The 20,384-nt window shown below is 42.2% G+C and overlaps 1 protein-coding gene across 3 annotated transcripts; it reads right to left on the bottom strand.

The window, feature by feature from the left end:
* Positions 1 to 106: 106 nt before the first annotated feature.
* On the bottom strand, positions 107 to 19,963 carry CANX (calnexin). Of its 3 annotated transcripts, none has more exons than XM_041397590.1 (15): positions 19,939 to 19,963; positions 11,833 to 12,021; positions 11,300 to 11,373; positions 10,721 to 10,779; positions 10,348 to 10,489; positions 8,960 to 9,041; positions 7,635 to 7,827; positions 6,535 to 6,724; positions 6,140 to 6,253; positions 5,509 to 5,665; positions 4,981 to 5,196; positions 4,461 to 4,580; positions 4,218 to 4,356; positions 3,971 to 4,059; positions 107 to 3,394 (listed from the first exon to the last, which is right to left on the bottom strand). In XM_041397590.1, the coding sequence occupies exons 2-15, from the start codon at positions 12,016 to 12,018 to the stop codon at positions 3,341 to 3,343; spliced, it is 1,815 nt and encodes a 604-aa protein (XP_041253524.1). In that variant the 5' UTR covers positions 12,019 to 12,021; positions 19,939 to 19,963; the 3' UTR covers positions 107 to 3,340. The 3 variants fall into 3 exon arrangements, with proteins under 3 accessions (XP_041253524.1, XP_041253523.1, XP_041253522.1); XM_041397589.1 differs by having other exon boundaries at positions 19,897 to 19,954; XM_041397588.1 differs by lacking the exon at positions 19,939 to 19,963 and adding an exon at positions 14,714 to 14,734.
* Positions 19,964 to 20,384: the final 421 nt, after the last annotated feature.

Genomic DNA, 20,384 nt, shown 5'->3' on the forward strand with positions numbered 1-20,384 from the left:
GCCCCGCTCGGCCCCGCCGCGGCAAAAAACCGCGAGGCACGGGTCACCGCACCCTCACCCTGATGAACACTGATCCAGCTTGGCTAATTAAACAAAGAAAGCCAACCAGATTTAAGTTTCTTTATTGATTAGTTTTTACATTTTTTTTTTCCAAGTTGCTTCTACAAGTACCTGTTTGAAATGGACATGAAATCGCAGTAGTTGTGTCCAGCAACACCGAAAAAAAAAACCAAAACAAAAACCCAATCAACCAAAAACCCCTTTCACAAACCATGAGGCAAGAGGGGTATTAAGGATCAGTTTGGGATGAGCAGAGCAGTCACAAGCCCCACGTCTGTACCCAGAGCCTCAGTGGAGGAGCTGAGTTTGTGAGGGAGGAGTGAGGAAGGAGCCAGAGGAAACCATGGACACGTACAAGCAGTCACTACTTGCAAGGAACCCTCCTCAGGCCCGGGCGTCAATCGCAAAATCACACTTCATGAGGGAGTAGAGAGGTCACAGGCTCAAGCTGTGACAATTCAGTACCCAGCAGAGCCAGCCAGGGGAGAGCACAGCCGGGCCACGCTGGGAGGGGTTAGTGGGTTAGAGGCACCCTGACTACAGCTGCCCCTGAGAAAAGCTGCCCTCAGCACTTCTGCCTTGTGTCAGAGCCCACGGGCTTTGTTTTGATTCGCCATGCCAGCCTCACACCCCCCCTCGTCAGACACAGCAGCTCAAGCTCAGCATCCTTGTCAAGAGCTGCCGCCCTTGGCTGCACAGGCACAAAAGGCCCAAATACACCTTCAGGATCTGTAACAGTTCCAAACACAGCTCACAGGTTACTGCCAGGTGGAGTTTCACTACTCCAAAAACCACAGCTATGCTTCATGCACTGAGGATAAGCAGGTAGCTGGATTTTTCCTCCAAGACTTTAAAAATAAGAGCAATTCTAAGGTCAAACTGAGGTACCCAAGCCAGAAAGCAGGATAGGATTAAAAAGTAACTTGTCTATCCATTTTGGAAAGTCTTCATTTATTGTAGTGATTATTTAAAGCATACACTATGGTATCAAAAAAAGCCATAACATGCAGACAGGACTTTTTCAGGAGAATTAGCAGAAGCAAATGTAGATTTACAATTAGCTTTAATATAATGCAATTTAAAAGCTGATAGCAGATCTCAAGTTCACTTTTTGATGCTTTGAAAGAACACGTATGCACAGGGATTGTTTGGGAGTTTAAGGCAATTTGCATATTAAGATAAAAAACCATTAGATTAATTAGATTTGTGTTGTGCTCAAAACATTAGCTGAATTGAAACCATTTACATATACTTCATCTCAAAGGACTGAGAGTCAAATAGCAGCTGCTCCTTGATAAAAATACAGTCCTGAGAACAAGCTAGTAGCAATGCTTAAGCTATGACATCTTCCATGTCAGAGTATAAGCTATTTTTGCAATAAGGAGCAGTATTGACCAGGTGTTCAACAGGCAAAGGCATTCTAAACATGCAATAGCTCCCAACAGAAGTCTGAAATTACTTCCAGTATCTTGCTTACAATAGTTTATTTGTACACTGCAGCGAGATCAAGAAATCCTGCTATGCATTTGTGATCACTAATATTTCAAACACAACAACCAAGGGATACAACATAAGGACAGGAAGCAAAAGCTGTTTTACAAAAAAAAAAAAAAAAAACAAAAAAAACAAAAAAAACCCCAAAAACCAACCCCAAAACAAGAGTCTTTTAGTAATTGGTTAGATTGTTTGCAAGGTAATTGGAATACTCTTCCCCCCCACAACCCCTGGGAACTATTCCACACACTATACCTATCATATGACCAAACACTGGAGTGTTTAAGTTCAGTGCAAGAAGAATAATTTCATGACATTTAATTTCATTCTAAATAAAGGCAAAAGTTTATCTACATAGACATCCAAATGCAAACATATTTGGTACAGTGTAATGAATTACATCCATCTCACCCTCAGAGGTAATGCTCTTGTAGTGCTCACCTGCATTCCACAAAAAAAAAGGTGTTTGAAACAGTGTAGTATGGTAGACTCAACACTTTAAAAAAATTTATTCAGCTGGAATTGGAATTTCCTAACATTCACAATATAATTTAGAATGCACTTGTTACATGAAGAGCAGATAAAAGGACTTAAACAGTTTCACATACCAGTTAAGAGATTCCACATGCTCCTTCCCCACCTACAATACTGACATCTTGGTTGTGGTTTTTTTTCCCTAACAAATACTCAGTTCAACTTGTTTCCCTGCCTACCTCCCCCATTTCTACAGCAGACATACAGTGACAACAGTGAGAGGATATGGGACACTGTCTTATTCAGTGTTTGGACCCTGGAAAGGAGCAGGCCTAGCTATGAAATCGAGTTTGACAATGAGCTGAACATGAAGTGCTTCAGCAACTGAGGCAAAGCTGCTCTCAGGAAGAGCTGTATCATCACAGAGGAAAACACCGGTGGCTGAACAGAGGGCAAAGGGGGAAGTAGCCTAACCACACCTCCCCAGCAACCCTCAGCTTTACAAAAAGAGCTCAAGAACAAATAAACCTGGTTGTCTGCAAGCTCTGCAGGATTAAATGCCACATTAGGATGACCCACTCCAAATCCTAGATCGTTTGTCAACATTTAACAGGGCTTTAGCCATGCACAGTATGCATGTATTTTATAGACTGCCTAACCCCTTCCTTCCACCCCTTCTTCCTCTTTTCCCTCCCCCCAAAAGAATGAAGTTGATTGATTAGAGAGTTTCACTACTGGTCTCCCCGTACATCTCCCTCCAGCTGTCTTTTCTTTTGAGGGCAGGGGTGCTGTCAAATGCATTGACAACTTTGCTTTGAACAATTACCACATTTTTGGGGTATAAAGACATTGGTGCATTTAGGAATTTACATATCTGTAAAAAAAACTAGTTATAAAACTGCATTTTTATCACCTAGCACTTTCAAGATTCATCGTTATATTTCACTAATTAATATATTAAATTAAGCCAAGGTTTGAGACTGGAAAAATTCTACCAATCTATTTAACTTAAGAAAAGAATATTTAAAACCAAAAATGAAAAGGTTAGTTATGTTACATTCCAAAATCCACAGCCCATTATATTAAATGCTTTCTTTCTACAGGAATGATGCTCTTTAAAACAGATGATTGCAAATATTTTACTGCTAGACACTCCATTACATTGGATCGTGTGACTGGAACCTGTGGATGGTGAAATCTTGAGGTTTGTCCAAGTTTCAATGTAAGGTGTCCAAGGTCCTCTCCCAGAACCATGTTTGAAAACAACAACAAAAAAAAAAAGAAATCACAGATCAAGTTCTTATGACTTTTTTCAATCTTTCCTTGGCTTTCTGTTTCTGGGTGATCTATTCACAGTTTCTTCCTCCTGCAAGAAAGTAATTTATGTAAACATCAATAAAATAAAACCTAAATATACCCTTCATAACCATTTTGAGAAAACCCATGAAAAATAATCTACTTTCACTTCTAGGTTAGAATTCAGTTTTTGAAAGGACCTACTGCTGAAAGGACTTTGTGGCAAACAGGTAAATTCTTTGTTTTCACAGTGGATGTACACCATTTGTTGGGAGTGCTCAACAGCTCCTGCTTGCTGGGAGAATCCTTTAACTTCAAGCAACACTCCACCCATTTTTGAGTCATTGTGCCAGTGTAGAGCACTTAAGGTCACACTGAGTAAGCCTTTTGCCTCAAGAAGCTGCCTTCCAAGAGTCCCAACTCCCCTCTCAAGGCAGGGGCTACAGCAGTGCTTTTAGCAGGGTCCCAGACCTGCTCAAGTCAGCCACAGCAATTCCTATTCTTCAGGGGGATTAAGTTTTCTAAAGCTCTGAACTGGGAGGGAGAGTCACATGAGCCAGGTTAACTTTTAACAGTGTAGAAGGGCCAGTTCTACACAACCTATGAAAGAAAATGCATAAGCTTCCTTCAAAGATTAGGCACTTACCTCTGATGCAGGTTTCCTGTCTTCGTCCTCCTCCTCTTCTTCCTCCTCTTGACTAGCACTTCCTAGATCAGCATCACTTTTCTGCTTCTCTTCAAGGGAAAATGGGAAAAAAAATTAAAAAACGCCAAAAAACGTTATCCTTCCTGACTTATCTTCAGTTCACCACTGGCTTTATTCCGTATCTGCCAATCCTACTGTTTTTTTTCCATCAGGAAGAACATCATTCAAGATTATCTAGTTTACCTACCAAGCTTTTCCTCATTTGCATCCTCCTCTTCCTCCTCCTCTTCTTTTTCTCCTTTATCTTTTTCTTCTTCTTTCTCATCATCCACCACATCAGGCTGAGGAGCATCAGTCTTCTTGTATTCTGCAGCACTTGGCTGTTTCTGAAAGACAATGACAAACCCAGGCAATTAATTGTGACATTTAGGCACATTTTACTGAACATCCTTTTAAACATGAGGCTAATTATCAGAGGAAATGCATTTACCTTCCCAGAACAGCAGAAAAGGATAACAAGGAATACTGGCAAAGCCACAGTGAGGATGTAGACTACCCAAAGCCAGGGACGCTCTTCAGCAGCTGCCATCATCTGGCCCACAACACCAGGCTGTAAGACCAAAAGAACTGTCAAATTCCACCTCATACAGGAAGCTACAAAATTTTCAAACAGGCTTTTTGCAACTTTAAACACTGTATTTCAGACCTCAAAAAAGAAAAAAATCATAAAGCTAACCTGCAGAAGTATTTTTCCCATAGCTTAAAAATTAAGAATTAAGCTAAACAGTCCAAATATCAGAGCAAAAACTCAGAAGAGAGCAGTGAGTACTCTTAATTACTTATAGCAACCATTAACATCCTGTAATTATGAATGGAGGCTCCCACCTGGTTTAACAAAACCCTCAGCCTTAGCACAAACACGTATATATTGACAAAAGCTGAGAGAGAGAACAGCAGAAGTGCTTCTACTGTTCCACTCCACAGCACACAATTAAACCTTCCTCTCTCACCTCTGCAGCACCATCAGCTGCTTTTTTCAGTCCCCAGCCATCACTGGCCCAATCATCAGCCACAGCTCTATCAGTACAGATGATAAAGTTGTCAAAAAAGATGTCAGATGTCATGGACCATAACTCAAGTCCCACAGCACTGACAGGAGTCATCTTGAAAGGTTCCAAGTCTTCAAAAAAATCTGGGTTTGGGATCTTTCTAGGTTTCCATATACCCTAGAAATGACAAAAGACATTGAGCCTCATCTACTAGAAGACAAATTTTAGTTTTCAGCCCATTATGAATGGAGAGATATAACAATCCATTGCACTTAATTACAACATTTACAGGTGCAACTCATCGATCTTTGGGAATCAATACAATGAAGTGATGCCTGGTAAGAAAGCATTTTGAGTCTGTCCACTTGAAACACAGCACAGTCATGACTGCACTTGAATTTCTAATTACATCTGCTGAATCTAAATCATTCTGCTTTTTGTGAGAGAGATGCTTTATCAGTCACCAGCTTAAGCAATGAAAACACAAACCTGATAGTTCACGTTATCAATCATAGGAGGCTTCCATTTGCCTTTGTAGTTTGGATTGTCAATCATTGGGCGCTGCCAGGTACCACAGCCAGGAGCTGTCTCACATTTAGGATTTGCAATCTGAGGTGCCTCCCATTCACCATCCATATCTTCGTCCCTGAAAAGGCAAACTCAGTTCTGAAGTCCATCCCTTGCCTTCACACAGAATAAGGCTCAGACAATGTCCAATTTCTGGGAAAATCTAAATTCCTACCACTAAATGAAGACACTGAAACTTTGTATAGCATAAGTCTGTCGATAAATATACTGCAGAAGGAACAAGGATTTCAAAGACTAACTGTGAAGCACAGATCAACAAAAGCCAGACCCTGAGCACAGTCTCCCCTGCTGCCACTTCCAAGTAGGTTCTACTTCAAGGTGAACATCCCTGCCCTGTTCTGCTTACAGTCACAGAAGAGTTGAAAAATGTGGAGGTGAATGCAGAACATGAGTCCTCAGACCACTGCCTAGTTCTACTTTTGAAGAAAAATAGCCTGAACAGCAACTTTGTCAGCAAGCAACAATGCACTGCAAACGTCAGTACCAAAGTAATGAAATAATTGCTGCCATTTGCAAGAGGTAGCAAACTTACCAATCTTCAGGTTTCTCAGCATCAGGGTCTGCTACATACTCTGGCTCATCATCCAGCCAGCCCTCTGGTTTCACCGCATTTTCATCCGCGATCTTTGCAGGAGCATCCTCATCCCTTGAGGGCAGATCATTATGTGTTAACATAGACACCATGTCAGTTCTTAAGCCCAAGGCATGATTCTACAGACTCTGAACAAGCCCACTGCTCTAGACAGCCAGCCACCTTCCCTTCTGTCAGGGTCACTCCATGATTTCCAAAAGGAATTGCCTTGCAATCCTAACACATGTGCCTCATGGCATATCAAGGTACTAACTGCAAAGTACTACTACTAATTTTGATCAGGACAAAATTATGGGGCTAAGGATTTCCTCAATTCCACCCTTCCAACACCTTACCAGTCATCTGGTTTAACAGCATCTGGGTCTGGGATTTTTGGCCTCTCATCCCAGTCCTCAGGCTTCTGGTCATTGGGGTCCTCAATCTCTCGGGGTGGATTCACAGGAGGTGACATATCATTTAGCAAATTCCCACTGTTGACAACTGTTTGATCAACCAGTATCTCAAAACTATTGTCAGGATTCAAGACTGTAAGGAAAAAAGTTGATGTAGTCATTGCATGTACTACACAAAGCATGAGTCATAAAGCATCACTCTTCCCCACTGTACAACCCAAGCTACCACCTACCCATCAACTGTTTTAAAGAACTGCTAAGAACCTTTCTCCTTACACCAAAGTGCAACTAGTGATGATGCACCACATCTCACCCTGTGAGAAGGCAGACTCCTGGCAGAAGTCCTATGTGTGTTAAAAGCATGGAGGTTTGTAAAGTGATTTAGCAGTTACCACAACAAGTTGACTTTGGCACAGGAAGTATTGCTTTGGTAGTAAGAATGTATATACTCATATTCTACTCCAGACTAAGACTTCCTACTACTGACTTACAGGATTTTAATCTCACTTCTTTATCTACTGCTGTCTCTGTAGTAGGAAAAGACAGAGACACTCCTAAGTACTTCCTGAAAGATTTAGATCATAGCTAATATACCAGAAATATCCTATTTCAAGAACCCTTGAGTTTGTCTGGTACATGAAAGCAGAAAAAAACCCCAGATAAAACTAAAACAAACTATGATGCCTCCACATCTAAAGCTTAGTGTACCCCATGTTACCCAGAGGCAGCATTCAGACAATTTATATATGCTGATAATTATTTCAAATATACTTAGTTCAAGTTACTTAAAACAGCCCTGAAATTCAGTTCTCCTTTAAGTATTAAGTTCAAGTCACATGACCTCTCTTACATGAATCCAGATTTCCTGGAAGGATGAAATAAGCCTTTGCACAGACAATCAGTTTTTGCATTTGAAGCTTTCAAGTGGTTCTTAGTGGTATGGTGCACTGGCACAAATATTCACCTGTTCATCTGGCTCACTTTGAGCTTCTGCTGCAGAAGATGTAGTGATTATTAATATGCATAGTGAGCAGCCACCATACCTAGAGTATAAAGATGAGTCTTCTTATCAGTAAAGTAAGACTTCAGATCTGCATCTGGGCGCTTTGCATGCTTTTCCTCGTATTTGCCAGTCTTTGGGTTTTTGTGCCGGAAGATGAAGTGCAATTTATAGTCCTCTCCACATTTGTCAGGGCCAAACATTATTGTATATGGAGTTTTGTCATGGAACTGATCCTATAAAACAACACAATATCTCACTCCATTATTTTGAAATACAACTTAAGCCATTGCCTGGCCTAAGAATTCCCAATTCATTAAAAACTATTCTGCAACCTGAATATCAAGCCCATGAAGTCTCCACACAAAGCTTATGTTCCTCATATAAGCCTCCAGAAAAAATAATATGCGAAGAACTATCCCAGCTATCTAATTTTGCACCTTTGAGCTTCACTTTCCACATGGAAAACGCCAGCTATTCAGGTATTATCCAAAATATTAGTGTGATACCCACAACGTTTAAACATCTCTACAAAGTATTTTAAAAGCTATCAATTAGAAGTATCAGCTACTGGCAATAATGAAAGGCTAGCAAGGCCACTGAGTTTCTTTCATACAAAGTGATAAGCAGCACTAGAAGTGAAGCAAAGCTGCATTTAGTCTACACTTATGAACTGGGGTATGCCTCAGTCTAAGCTCTAACTAGATATAATCATCACTGAACTCTTCAAGTCTGTTTGTTTGTTCTTGCTAATGTTACCTGAAAATTCAATGCACATATGAAACTGATTAGGCAGCCAAGTTGTGTTCTGGGTGTTTGTGGTTGTTTTGGAGTTTTTTAATAGTCTGGAAATTGTATTAATAATACAACTCCAATAAGACTGCAGAAAAAAAGGATGGATAACAAGTCATAAAAGGTACACCTTATAAAGTCTAGGAAAATGGCTAAAGAAAAGCCATAGGCTACAAGAGCCTATGCAAGGTTACCCAGCATTCAGCTTCATCTGAACAGGCTAAACCACTTCAATGAGAGGACAAAATGCAATTCTTAGGCCTTAGGAGCTGGCCACTCTCCTAAGCACCTCCTTTTTCATTCCAGAACCCAGGAAAATCTGAAGTACTGCAGAGTTTGGCAAAGGTCTACAACTGCTCAGCTATTAGGGAACTTCAGTTTCCACTCAAGTGCCGTCACATTTCAATACTTATCCTCTCCAGCTGAAAGCACTGGGAAAATGCTGAGTGCAAAGTACTTGGGCAATCAAGTGAAGGCCCCACCACCTTCACCAAAAAGGTTTCTTCAGAAAAAAGCAAAGTGAAAAAGCTTCAGGTTCTTTCCCAGCTAATACCCAAAAGTAGGAGCATTACTCACCAGGTTCAACTCAGGGGTTTTTGAAAGCAATTTCACATAGGCCCCACCACACTCTATTCCATTCTGGAAGTTTACTTCATACCTAATTTTAGTTTTGGATAGAAGAGAGGAGAGCACATGTTATACATTAGGAAAAATTATTTTTGTAATACACAGTTACAATTTTGTCAGTACAAATTAACAGTAACACTGCTTTGTTGTTGTTTGCTTTAAATCACTTACCCAGTGAATACTTAAGATACCATCATACAGCTACATAAAGACATGAGGACTAAGAAAATATTCACAAGAGCCTGAGAAACAGTTAAAAAATTGAAGATTTAGAAGAATTGACCTGACAGAAGAGATTAAAGAAATTGAGTACTGGCCTAGACATTAATGACCTAGAAGTAGAGAGGAGGAAGAAAAAACTTTCCAGTATATGACACTGCAACAGGAATTGAGGCAAACCAATTCTTTTCCCCACAACTACTACAGTAAACAGACAACTCAATTTGCAAGACTACAAAGCAAAATCAGTTGGATTTTAGGAGAAGCCCCTTTAGGGTTATAAGCATACAACAGTATTTAGGGATGCCAAGCAACCTGAAAAAGGCAAAACATCTCTGTCAGGAATAAGCTCAGCGTGCTTGATCCTCTCACAATGCCAGCAGCTGGACTGGATGACCACTGGGCTTTATTTTTAGCCTTGTATTTTGAACCAAAACTAAACAGTGCAAAGCAAAGTGATCAATTCATTATCTTGTGCAAATACAAATTAATTTATTCTTTATTTAAAATTGATAACATCACTAATAGTGCACAATTCAAGTGTTCTCACTGCATTATGTTTTTCCCCTGGCTTGTTAGTCTAACACACATGCAAATAGATTCATCTACAACAGTTGTGACTTAGGTAAGCTGTTCATCTTCCATGGCAAATGAACTAAGACACAGGAAGGAGGAAACAAATGCATCTTTACCCCTCTGTTCACTTCCTCTCAGTAACAGGGGGCAGTTTACTGTACAAGAAAGTGCACTGACCTACTTACAGACCAGCATTCTTTCAAAAGGACAAGGACTTCCACAATTAGCAGTACAAAAGTCAGTTGCCTGACCTTGTTACCACAATTAAATCAAGTGAACTGAAGCCACAAAACAGGTTACCAAGACTAGTTTGCAAAGACTTCTTCCTTTTCCAGGCTTCAGAAGGACCTATGCTGTTACTAACTCCCCACTTTGGGAATCTGTGTTACTATTTTACTCTTACTCAAAACAGTGTAATAATATGTTACAGTATCTTGTGTCATCTAGACCCCCAGTCAGCAAAAGCTCAGTTATGGAGTTAACCTCAGCCTGATATCATGTCACCCTGGAATCAACAGAACATCAAATTATTCTTTACTTACTGTATAATAAGGGGTTTGGTATCAAACACAAATGGCTTGGAAAGTTTGGACGAAATTGCATGATGCTTGGCTCGGGTTACCATTACAAGCCCTTTGTCTCCTGGAAGCTTTGTTTCCTTCATGTCTTGGACTTCCCACTTACCTGGGGAGGAAATTGACCAAACACACATTTATCTTAAAATCTCCAAGTGGATATTTTGTTTAAATCAGAACTACATTTTATATTATTAGCCAGGTATATGAACATCCCTCTCATTTTCTTCAGCTAATATAATTTTAGCTGAGAAACAGAAAAGAAAGATTTGCACCTCTTTTTCATACAGACAAACAGCATTCAGAAACATTTATAATCCAAAACCTGGGTTGGACTCACCATCATATTTGGCAATCTCATCATCTGTATCATCTTTCTTGGCTCTGGAAAGGACCCATCTAGAAGACAGGCATCCAATGGTTGGAAAACCGTATTTCCCACCACCACACACACACTAAAAATCCTGCCCTTAAGCTAAGGTAGCCCTTGCTGTCTCATGACTACACCCCAGAATCATGATCCCTGGAGGACTTCTGCTCCCAAGCCTGCAAACTTTTCTGTGTTTGCTACTTCCCACCCCAAGGTAGGACCATGGCCCCATGAGCAAGTACCTCGCTCCTGCAAAAAAACCAACCAAACAAAAACAAACAAACCAGAAGTAGCACCTTACCATCCTGAGGAAAGTAAAAAAGCCACATGTAAAGGCCTCACCTCCCCTTTATTACTAGAACTTGAGGAAATACTGATTCAACTCAGCACCTCAACACCTAGCCTCAAGAAGTCATTACTGTAATCCCAACTGAACAGGGGCCTTGGATTCAGTTTTGAATAACACAAGTTCTGCAGGGAGGTTTCATTGCCTTTCACCAAGATTTTACATTATTTGCTGTACCAAATCATCCTTCAGATTATACTCACCCATCCAGAGTTCCTTTATCAAAAGATTCCGCAAAATACACTTCACCAGTTGGGACAGGGGGCCTGTAAGTAACCTATGGGAAAAGGGGGGCATTTATGCAACTTCCAAGACACGTTCTTTATTCTATAGAAATACAGGCATGTAAAGCTCTCACTCCCTCCTACATTCAAGTACAGCTCACCTGGACACTCTTGAAGCATAAACACAGAAATTACATAAATATTGCTGCTCGTGCCAAGTTGTTGTGCTCTTGTCTGCAACTCAAACTCAAGTATATACCTAACTGGAAATTTTAGCATTAACTCCTGATACTCACATCACAGATTTCAAGGATAGATCTAAGGCTTCTGGAAGGACATGGGGGACATGAAAACAGGAACAAAGCAGCCAACCTTAATTCCAAGCCCTACTCCTAGATAACATCTTTTATAATATTACAACAGGTTAAGAAAATAAAGACAATTCTGATCAGACTCACGTTAACCAAAACACAAGCAGTAATTCAATTGTTAAAAGAAATTGTATGTCAAACCTTTGGAGCTGGAGGAGCACTGCTTGTTTCAGACTTTGACTCTTCTACATCCTCAATACCATCATCCAAGTCATCCTCAATATCAACTACATCATCAGCTTCATTGTCTTCATCTGTATCATGTGTCTGGACAGCAAAGATCCCAAGGGCTAGCAGGGTCACCCACAGTAGCCATTTCAGCTCCATGTTCTGAATAAATAGGACAAGGCAAAGTGGTCAAGCCAGCACTGCACACAGAGCAACACGATGCTTCTCAGTACAAATCAGAGCATCCAAGGCAACAGGTGAAGTGCAAACTTATCTCTCCAGCTCTGTTAATTTACAGCATCTGCCTGAGACAGCTCTAAAAGCTGGGAAAGAACACAACATAAAGGTAAGTATTTAATATCAAACAGACATTAACTCAGTGGAGAACCACAGGCACATGTTCTGCAGATCATGCAGAAGTGTCATAATTTTGCTCTTACACTGTCACAGCCCACAAGCAGGACAGCAGACACATACATGACAGCAAAACATACGTGGCTGTAAAAGCCTAAAAAGAAAACCTATTTCATGTATGAAGGACTTTAAATAGACCATGCAGGAACTGAAACTTCCATTCAGTCCAGAAATGGAAATAAAATTTTCTATTTTATTCAAAAATAATAATTTTTGCAGAGTACCCAATCCTCAACTCCTGTTCAATATATTTTTTGTCCTTTCAAATGCAGAGTTCTGGGGTTTTCAATAACCAAACCCCCAGGTTTTACTGTAGAATTACTGCCAACAGTTATTGCTACTACTGGCAGATGCTTATAAGCAGTTGAAGCTCCTGGAAACTGCCACTTGATTCAATTCCCTTCTTTCAATCTCTAATTTAACAAGATGATCAAGGAAAGAGTAGCTGTTAACTGAAGCCTCACAGAATTAAAATATCACATGTAAACTAATTCATAAGGTGCTCAGCACATTGTCACACCTAAAACAGGATAGATATTGGCAAGCTGTAGCTTAAAATATCTTGTAAGTAAAACAGGTTTCAATTTGACTTTCCTCCTAGAACAAATGACAAGATCACTGCATCTTTAGGTTGATACAGAAGGCACTATTCCCAGAACTCTACTCAGTTTTATCTGCCCAAAACCCTCACAACAACAACCTGTGCTTTGCTCATCTTTTCTCCTTTGAATCCCACTCCAAATCTTCCTGCCAAAACCAGAGGTATAACTGAGACTGATTTTTTTTTTGGAAACAAGTATAAAACCAAACATCCCTTCCTCCTTCCCTTACAGTCCTACCTCACACTGCAGCCCTGCAGACTTTCAAACATAACTCAAGCAGAGTTAACAGTGCCTGTAGGGGTTTAAGATCATGCTAGGAAACAAACTTTCAACTTTCCAAAGCATGTTTAGGCAACTAAAAGAGTTTACACTCTCAAAAGCTTATCAGCATTATCCAATTTTCCAAGACTATGCGGCATACTAGATCTACCATTCTTAGATTATTCTTTAACTTAATTCTAATGACAGAGAGGATTTTAAAACTTTACAACTGCAGTTTTATAACTACAACAAAATTGTATTTTAAAGACTTGAGCTGAGGTCATGTCCAGTTTGTCACTACAGGAACAAGCAATTGCAGCCAGTTTTCCAACAATAGTGATGGCCTTGAGGATTATAGTCCAAATGCATGTACACAGACCTCCTTTACTCAGTTCAGGCAACTGCACCCAAACAGCTCTGAGCCAAAAGGACAATCATTCCAGAAAGAACAGCTGACAAAAACTTCCAAGGGCTCTTATATATGAGCAAAGCTTGTTTGCTTAATGCACAATGTACAGCCAAAACTGAAAACAGTTTCAGACCTCAAAACAGCTCTTATTAGTGTGAGAGCCACAACACAAAACCAAGGACTGAAAAGGGTCAAGCAGACATCAGTACCCTTGGAGCTGCAAATTCTTGCACAGATAACATGTTCTTTGAATAAACTCATACCCAGCAGCATAAAAGCAATACAGAAACAGGAGCCTGACACTTCATCTGAAAAAGTGATCTTTAGAACTCTGGATGTGCCCTGTGTGACTGAAGCAGCCATGGATGAAATGGCACAAAAACACCTTTCCATGGAATGGGTTTCATTTTGTCTTACCTTACCAATAGGGCTTCACTAAATATTTTTAAAATAGAGCTAAATTCATGAAGATAATACAGTTTTATAACTGCTTTCAAATTATATTATGCAGACAGAATGAGCACATCATGATTTGGAATGTGATACGACAAAGTTAATCTTAAAAATATACCATGGCTAAAAATGAGCCAATTCTCTCCTTTCCTAAAAGGAAGGAGTTTCTGCACCCCTCCTCCCAACCTTGTGCAAAGGGTATTAAAGGTTTAGCATGCAAGTAATCCTTTAAGTATTCTCACCAGTAGCCAACCAGCATGAAAGTTTTGGTGAAAGAATTAAATCATCCCCCACAACTTTCCTGCCAGTACTGACTCCATATGTAATAATTACCTGCTTCACAATCCCACCTCAACTACAACCCTTCAAAAATATTTGTCAGCAGCAAATGGACTTTGGTAAATGCTCACACCCAAGTGGCAAAGGCCCATGGCCTCAGAAATTCTTCTGTCAAAGCATCTTAGTGGAACCAGACAATTCCAGGGACCACACAGCAGGGGCAGAAGTCTGCGGCTGCTGCGTGTCTGTGCTCCTGATACACCCACAGGTGTCTACCCTGCTACACTCATCAATTAATGCTCTGAATTTGAGGTCTTGCTGAACCTCATTTCAAGGGAGAAGTATTTCATGGTCAAGCCAACTTCATCACCCTCCATCAAAAATAAAACCAAACTAAAATGTCTGAAGAGAAGCTAATCCAGTTTCATGTCCTTACCTCTTTTACAGTCATTGGCAGGCAGTTGTCACAAGTTTATATCCCTGCAGAAAGCTGCTTAGGACACTTCCTACATATTAAATCAGCCCCAAATTCAACATAAACTACCATTCATATACTTTGAGTACAGGCTGGTAGCTTCTGCTGCAACTGCCAGTTATCATGCCAAACTCCTTATTCTGTTTAACCTGAAACAATATAAAAAGCTGACTAAATTATAGAAAAAAGGCACTATGTTCTCAGAAGAGCAATTTAAGTGAAGCACACATTTTTGGTATTTAAAAAGCTACTTCTATCCATAATGGATGTACTGCTACAGGAAAAAAAATTCAAATTCACTTTACACAATCCTTAGGGACACAACATAAACACAATTATGCCCTAGTAAATTAGGTTATTCCTAAATAGAAGAGGAGGGGAGGGGGAGAGAGACACAACTTAGGTTTTATAAAAAACAGGCATAAATCAATGTTTCAGTGGAACTTTAAGTTGCTGGCAACTACAGGTGTTCAGTTAGCCACCTCAAATGTAGTCTAACCTTCAGACACTCTCAGCTACTCCATTATGATCTACTTCTTCCTTAAAAAGTGTCCAATTTCCAAGCAATTACCATCCTTAGCCATTTTTCACTCTGCCTGCACCTCCCTTCTTCAGGTTAAACTGTGCAGTATTTCTGAAGGTTGGTGTATTTCTGATCATGCAATTGCCAAAAGCCATTAACAAAGGAACACTGCCATAACAGGTGAGAGCTTCTGACGTCTCAATTCTACTTCAGTGTAACCATCACTTTCACCATAACAACGTTTCAAGTCAGAGATAACAACTCCATGTACTCTTTTTTTTTAATAAGGTCTTCAGTCACTTACAGACATTGGCACACCACTCAGACTGAAGGGGAAACTACTGCAATCTCAAAGTTTGAGACTGTCAGTGCTACAGATTACTTGTTCTCTCTGCACACCCCATAGCCAGCTTCTACCCCCGAAAACTTCAGAGCTGACACTTAAGCACTGTGCACCTGATTGCCAAAAGGTTGAAACATTTTATCGAAGGGGAAACTACTGCAATCTCAAAGCTTGAGACTGTCAGTGCTACAGATTATTTGTTCTCTCTGCACACACCCATGGCCAGCTTCTACCCCCGAAAACTTCAGAGCTGACACTTAAGCACTGTGCACCTGATTGCCAAAAGGTTGAAACATTTTACCCCAGTATTTGTCAGATCTATAGCAGAGCGCTGGAAATAGTCTCCTGGAACATCTGCACTACAGACTTTACTTTTTCACAAAGTAAAATCAAAACCAAATTGGAGTGGGATTCAGAAACAGAATCAGGATCTTACCCCAACAGTACAACTCCCACCATGTAGGACTAAGTGACTGCTACCTTTGGAGTCCAAAGCTTTCAAGAAAGTCGTGCATCTTCAAAGATTAATTTTTATTTAGAATTCCCCTTTTTCTGGGCATAACGGAGAAAGTGCTTTTTTATTATTGGTACAACACTGGAAGCACTCATACAACAGACAGTTGTCACTACTGTCCCTAACATACCTGTCCCCTGGAAGAGAGTCAAATTGCCCACAGAGAGGATCTTCAAGTCCCCTGCTATCATTCTTCCAGAACATACTGTTTAGTAACTCCCCTGTCAGGTCAAACAGAGCCTGCAAAACCAGTTTAATCATCTCCTTGGTTACTAATCTATTTCAGTGGTTCATCAAGCCAGTTCTTAATACAGCATATTTCAGAATATATAACTACATTTGAATGGCTACTGGCTATCTGGTTTACTACTTGCTCTTTTAAAAAAATAAAGAGTCATACTAAATAGATCCTATGAAAATAAGACACTTATTACAAACACCTATGCAATTTAACCTGATGAGCATCAATGGTTTCTCTTTCAGCAGTACCTGAAGTCTCAGCTGAGCGACTTAAGCAAAGGAAGAACAAAACCCACTAGCACAGCCCTGTGCCCCCAACACTGGGGTTCAGTGTGGCTCACAGCAGAAGCACGCCAGTGAAAACAAGCAAAGCCCTCATGCAAGGCAAGAATTAAGGAAGAAAAATGTAAAGTCAAACATAAAGATGATTCATCACAACACAAAAAAAATTGCAAGGAGACAAGAACAGGAAGGCTGAGACACAGATATACATTTTCCCTCTCAAATGAGAGTTCTGTGGGTTTTGAGCAAAGGCTCAGTTACCCTACTTGGTAGTGCACTAATTTCCTAAAGTCAGAACTACTGAAGAGCAGAGGAAATCTCTTCTACATCTCACAATCCCTCTGCCTTCCACATCCTGCCTCCTCTGCGGTGCCAGGGTAACTGTTTACACAGCCTCATGATGAACCAGCCGCAGGTTTAAGATGGCTCCAAGTCCTTCTGCCATGTTATTTTAACCCTGAATCAATAGCCCAGGCCAACCCAGCAGCAAAAGCAAAAAGAGTTGCAGCAGTACCAGTGAAAGTAAGGAGCCAAGGATAGAGGAAATAAAACTGTTGGCAGCAGAGCCAGCTCAATACCACAGTTTCAAGTGGTAGGACTGTGCAGTCTGTCACCTGCACCTGCCTGATCTGTCTTTAGACAGATTTGGGGGATGGACACCACGGTGAAGCTAAAAACAGTGAGGCCAAATACTGTAATTTCAACAACCAGTACAGTGCCTCAGCACCCCTCGAAAGGGGATACAATAAAATTATGTTCATGTATACACAACAACTCACATAATGCAGACAACCCTTTTTCCTCTGAAATACTGTTTTTCTGCTGGACAGCTTCCAGTATTGTGAAGATTCTGCCTTTAACATCCAAACTCAATGAACATAACTCAAGGCTAAAGAAAACCACCTTACAAAGAAAAGAAGAGAGGCAAGAACTCTCCATGGTGGTGGCTTACCCTCCTACACCCTTTTTTTTTTTCTTCAATAAGGAGTGGCTGGGATATACATGAGGAAGAAGTCTCCTGGAAAGGATTAGCCAAACCTCTCTTGGAGAGCCCCACAAAAAAAGCTGCCTCCTGTTTGGGTTGTAGAGAGCACAAACCAGGCAAGGGATTAGGTGTGAAAAGGGACAGCAACAAAGCTTGCTTTTAATAGGCATTTCAAATATGCCAGTTTCTAAAAATAATGTACAACAGTGCAGATACAGTACAGAAGCAAAAAGCAGATACTGTTTGTCAGCACAGATATCCTTCCTGCAGAACTGGAAGTCCTTGGAGGGTAAGACAGAACCATGAGGCTTTTTGACCTCAAAAAACAGATGGGCTGCTAGGAAAATTATATTAGTGGGGGCAGATCTGGAGGGACCCCAAGATCTTTGAGACCATCACACCTAGAAATCAATTCAAGTTTGCTCTGCTACAGAACTGATTCCAGCAAGAACACGCTGCCACCATGATCACTACCAGAAGCAGAAAATCAAAGGCCAGAAAAGGAAGCAGAAGACAGAGCTAAGTACAACTCTCAGTGCATTCTCTGTAAAGGATTTATTCATTTACTCGGGGGGTAGTGCTACAGCACACCAAATGAGGGGGTAATCTGATGGAATTTCAAAACTTTCTTACTATTTTACACTAGAATCCCTTCCTAGGAGGGCAGTTGACCCCAAAAAGCAGTTTACATATCATACACAGCTTGTGATGCTGCCTGTAAATTGTACAAGTATCTTCTTCATAATGTTTTTTTTTTTTAACTAGAAATACTAGAAGTTAATACAAACACAAAGTTTTACTCAGACCTTTCCCTAATTTTATTAAGTGTTTTGCATAAGCCCATCAAATGCAGTCAAATTAAGAACAAAGCAGTCTTTGAAGTCAGGTACTTCAGTGTGAACCTAGAGTAATATATATACCAACCTATATTTAACCATTATTTTATCTGCATTAGCTCATACATTATTATAGTTCTGCTATCTCTTTGCAGTACTTTAGCAACGACCAAAATCACAACGTGCAAGACTGTCCCCTAAAACCCATGTGATAACTATGCTTACTTGACGACGTGAAGTCAACACACTACATTTAGAAATACATTACATGCCTAGAGACCAGTTTTCAGACATCTAACATACTCTAAATAAGTTCCAGAAACAGTTTTCCACGATGATCTGCAGAAGCTCTGCAGCATTAATTATGTCAGCACTGATCATCTTGAGGTCTGGACCTTTACCATTACTACTGCCATTAACACATGCCCATTTCCCTTCACAACCAAATCACCTGCAGCATTTCTCTTTCTGCAGCCTAGAAAGTTCTGAACCACAAACCTGCATATGAAAGTTCACACTTTAGAATCAGTACAGATAAGAAAGCAGCGTGCTGTACACGCTTTAATTCAAAGGTGTGGGGTTTTTCTTCTTTTAAAAGCACACAATACAATCCTCAGCCAGAAATGACAAATGAGATGTCATTTATACACTGTTTTTAAAGACACCCAATGCGAATGATATTTGGGGGACAAAAATCAAAGCAGTCATTTCAATTCCTTTAAATTCTCAGATCTTCCTGCTGCAGATTGATTCCTCGCCTGCACTTCACCTGTTGGGACTCCAGCTCCGCGCCATGAGCTCCCCCCTTCCAGAGGCTTCTCCTTCCCCTCGCACAGCCCCAGCCGGGCCCACGCCATGCTCTGCACCCCCTCCTGATCTCCCTTTGCGGGGCTTCACGGGGAGCACGTTCAAGATTATTTCCGACACGGAGCACGTAGCCAGATAAAAGCTACACCACGCGCTGCCCACATCTACGTGCGACCCTCGCCTCCGTTCCCGGTTCCACCACGCGGCCCTAGCGCCAGCCGCTGCCCGGAGCGGCGCTGCCAGAACTTACCAGAAGAGCCGCCGCTCCCCCAGGCCGCTCCGAGCCCTGCGGGAGCCGGGCGGGACCCGGCGCCGCCGCCGCAGCCCCGCGCCCGCCCCCGGCCTCAGGGGCCTCCCCAGGCCGGCCCTCTCGCCCCGATTCCGGGGGGTCCCCGCCTCCTCCCACCCCCGGGATGGGGCCGGGACCACGCACGGGCCGCCCACCCCCCAGGGCCCAGCAGCGCCCCGCCGCACGCCCCACGACAGGCCGGGCCCCCCCACCGCCTCACGCCGCGGGCGAGTCCGTTCCCGCTTCCCCCGCCCCGATGTTCCGGAGCCGCAGCGGCTGTGAAGGGAGGGCACGCACGGACGGACGGACGGACGGACACACTCACCCTCCGCCGCCCCGGCCACCGCCGCCGCCGGGCTCCCCTCACCTCCGTCACGTGCCCGCGCGCCCGCCGCCGCCGCCCGCCTATCTGCCGCGCGCCAGCCCCACCCCCGCCTCACGGCGCTCAGCCTCTCCCATTGGCGGAAAGCGCGCCCGTCCGCCCGCCCAGCCGCCGGCTTTGCGCTCTGATTGGCTGATAGCACCGCCTCTCAAAAGCCGGCCCGCCTCTAAACACGCCCCCAACGGCGCTGCCCTTCGTGGAGCGCTGTCATTGGTCGGCGGGGTTGCAGGAAGTGTCCGCTGATTGGGTGGTTGCGGGCAGGCCGTTGGGATGTGGGCGGGGTCCCAACGGGTCTCGGTCCAGGGGCGCTGCGGAGGCTGACAGGGCGCTGCGGGCGGTAGGGGGCGGTAAGGGGCGGCAGGGGGCGGGGCCAGCCCCTCACGCCCTCCCCGCGCCCCCCCCATCCCCTCATGCCCCTCACCCTCCGGCCC

This window comes from Onychostruthus taczanowskii, unplaced genomic scaffold (assembly GCF_017590055.1).
Source record: "Onychostruthus taczanowskii isolate IOZ18803 unplaced genomic scaffold, ASM1759005v1 scaffold14, whole genome shotgun sequence".
NCBI lineage: Eukaryota > Metazoa > Chordata > Aves > Passeriformes > Passeridae > Onychostruthus > Onychostruthus taczanowskii.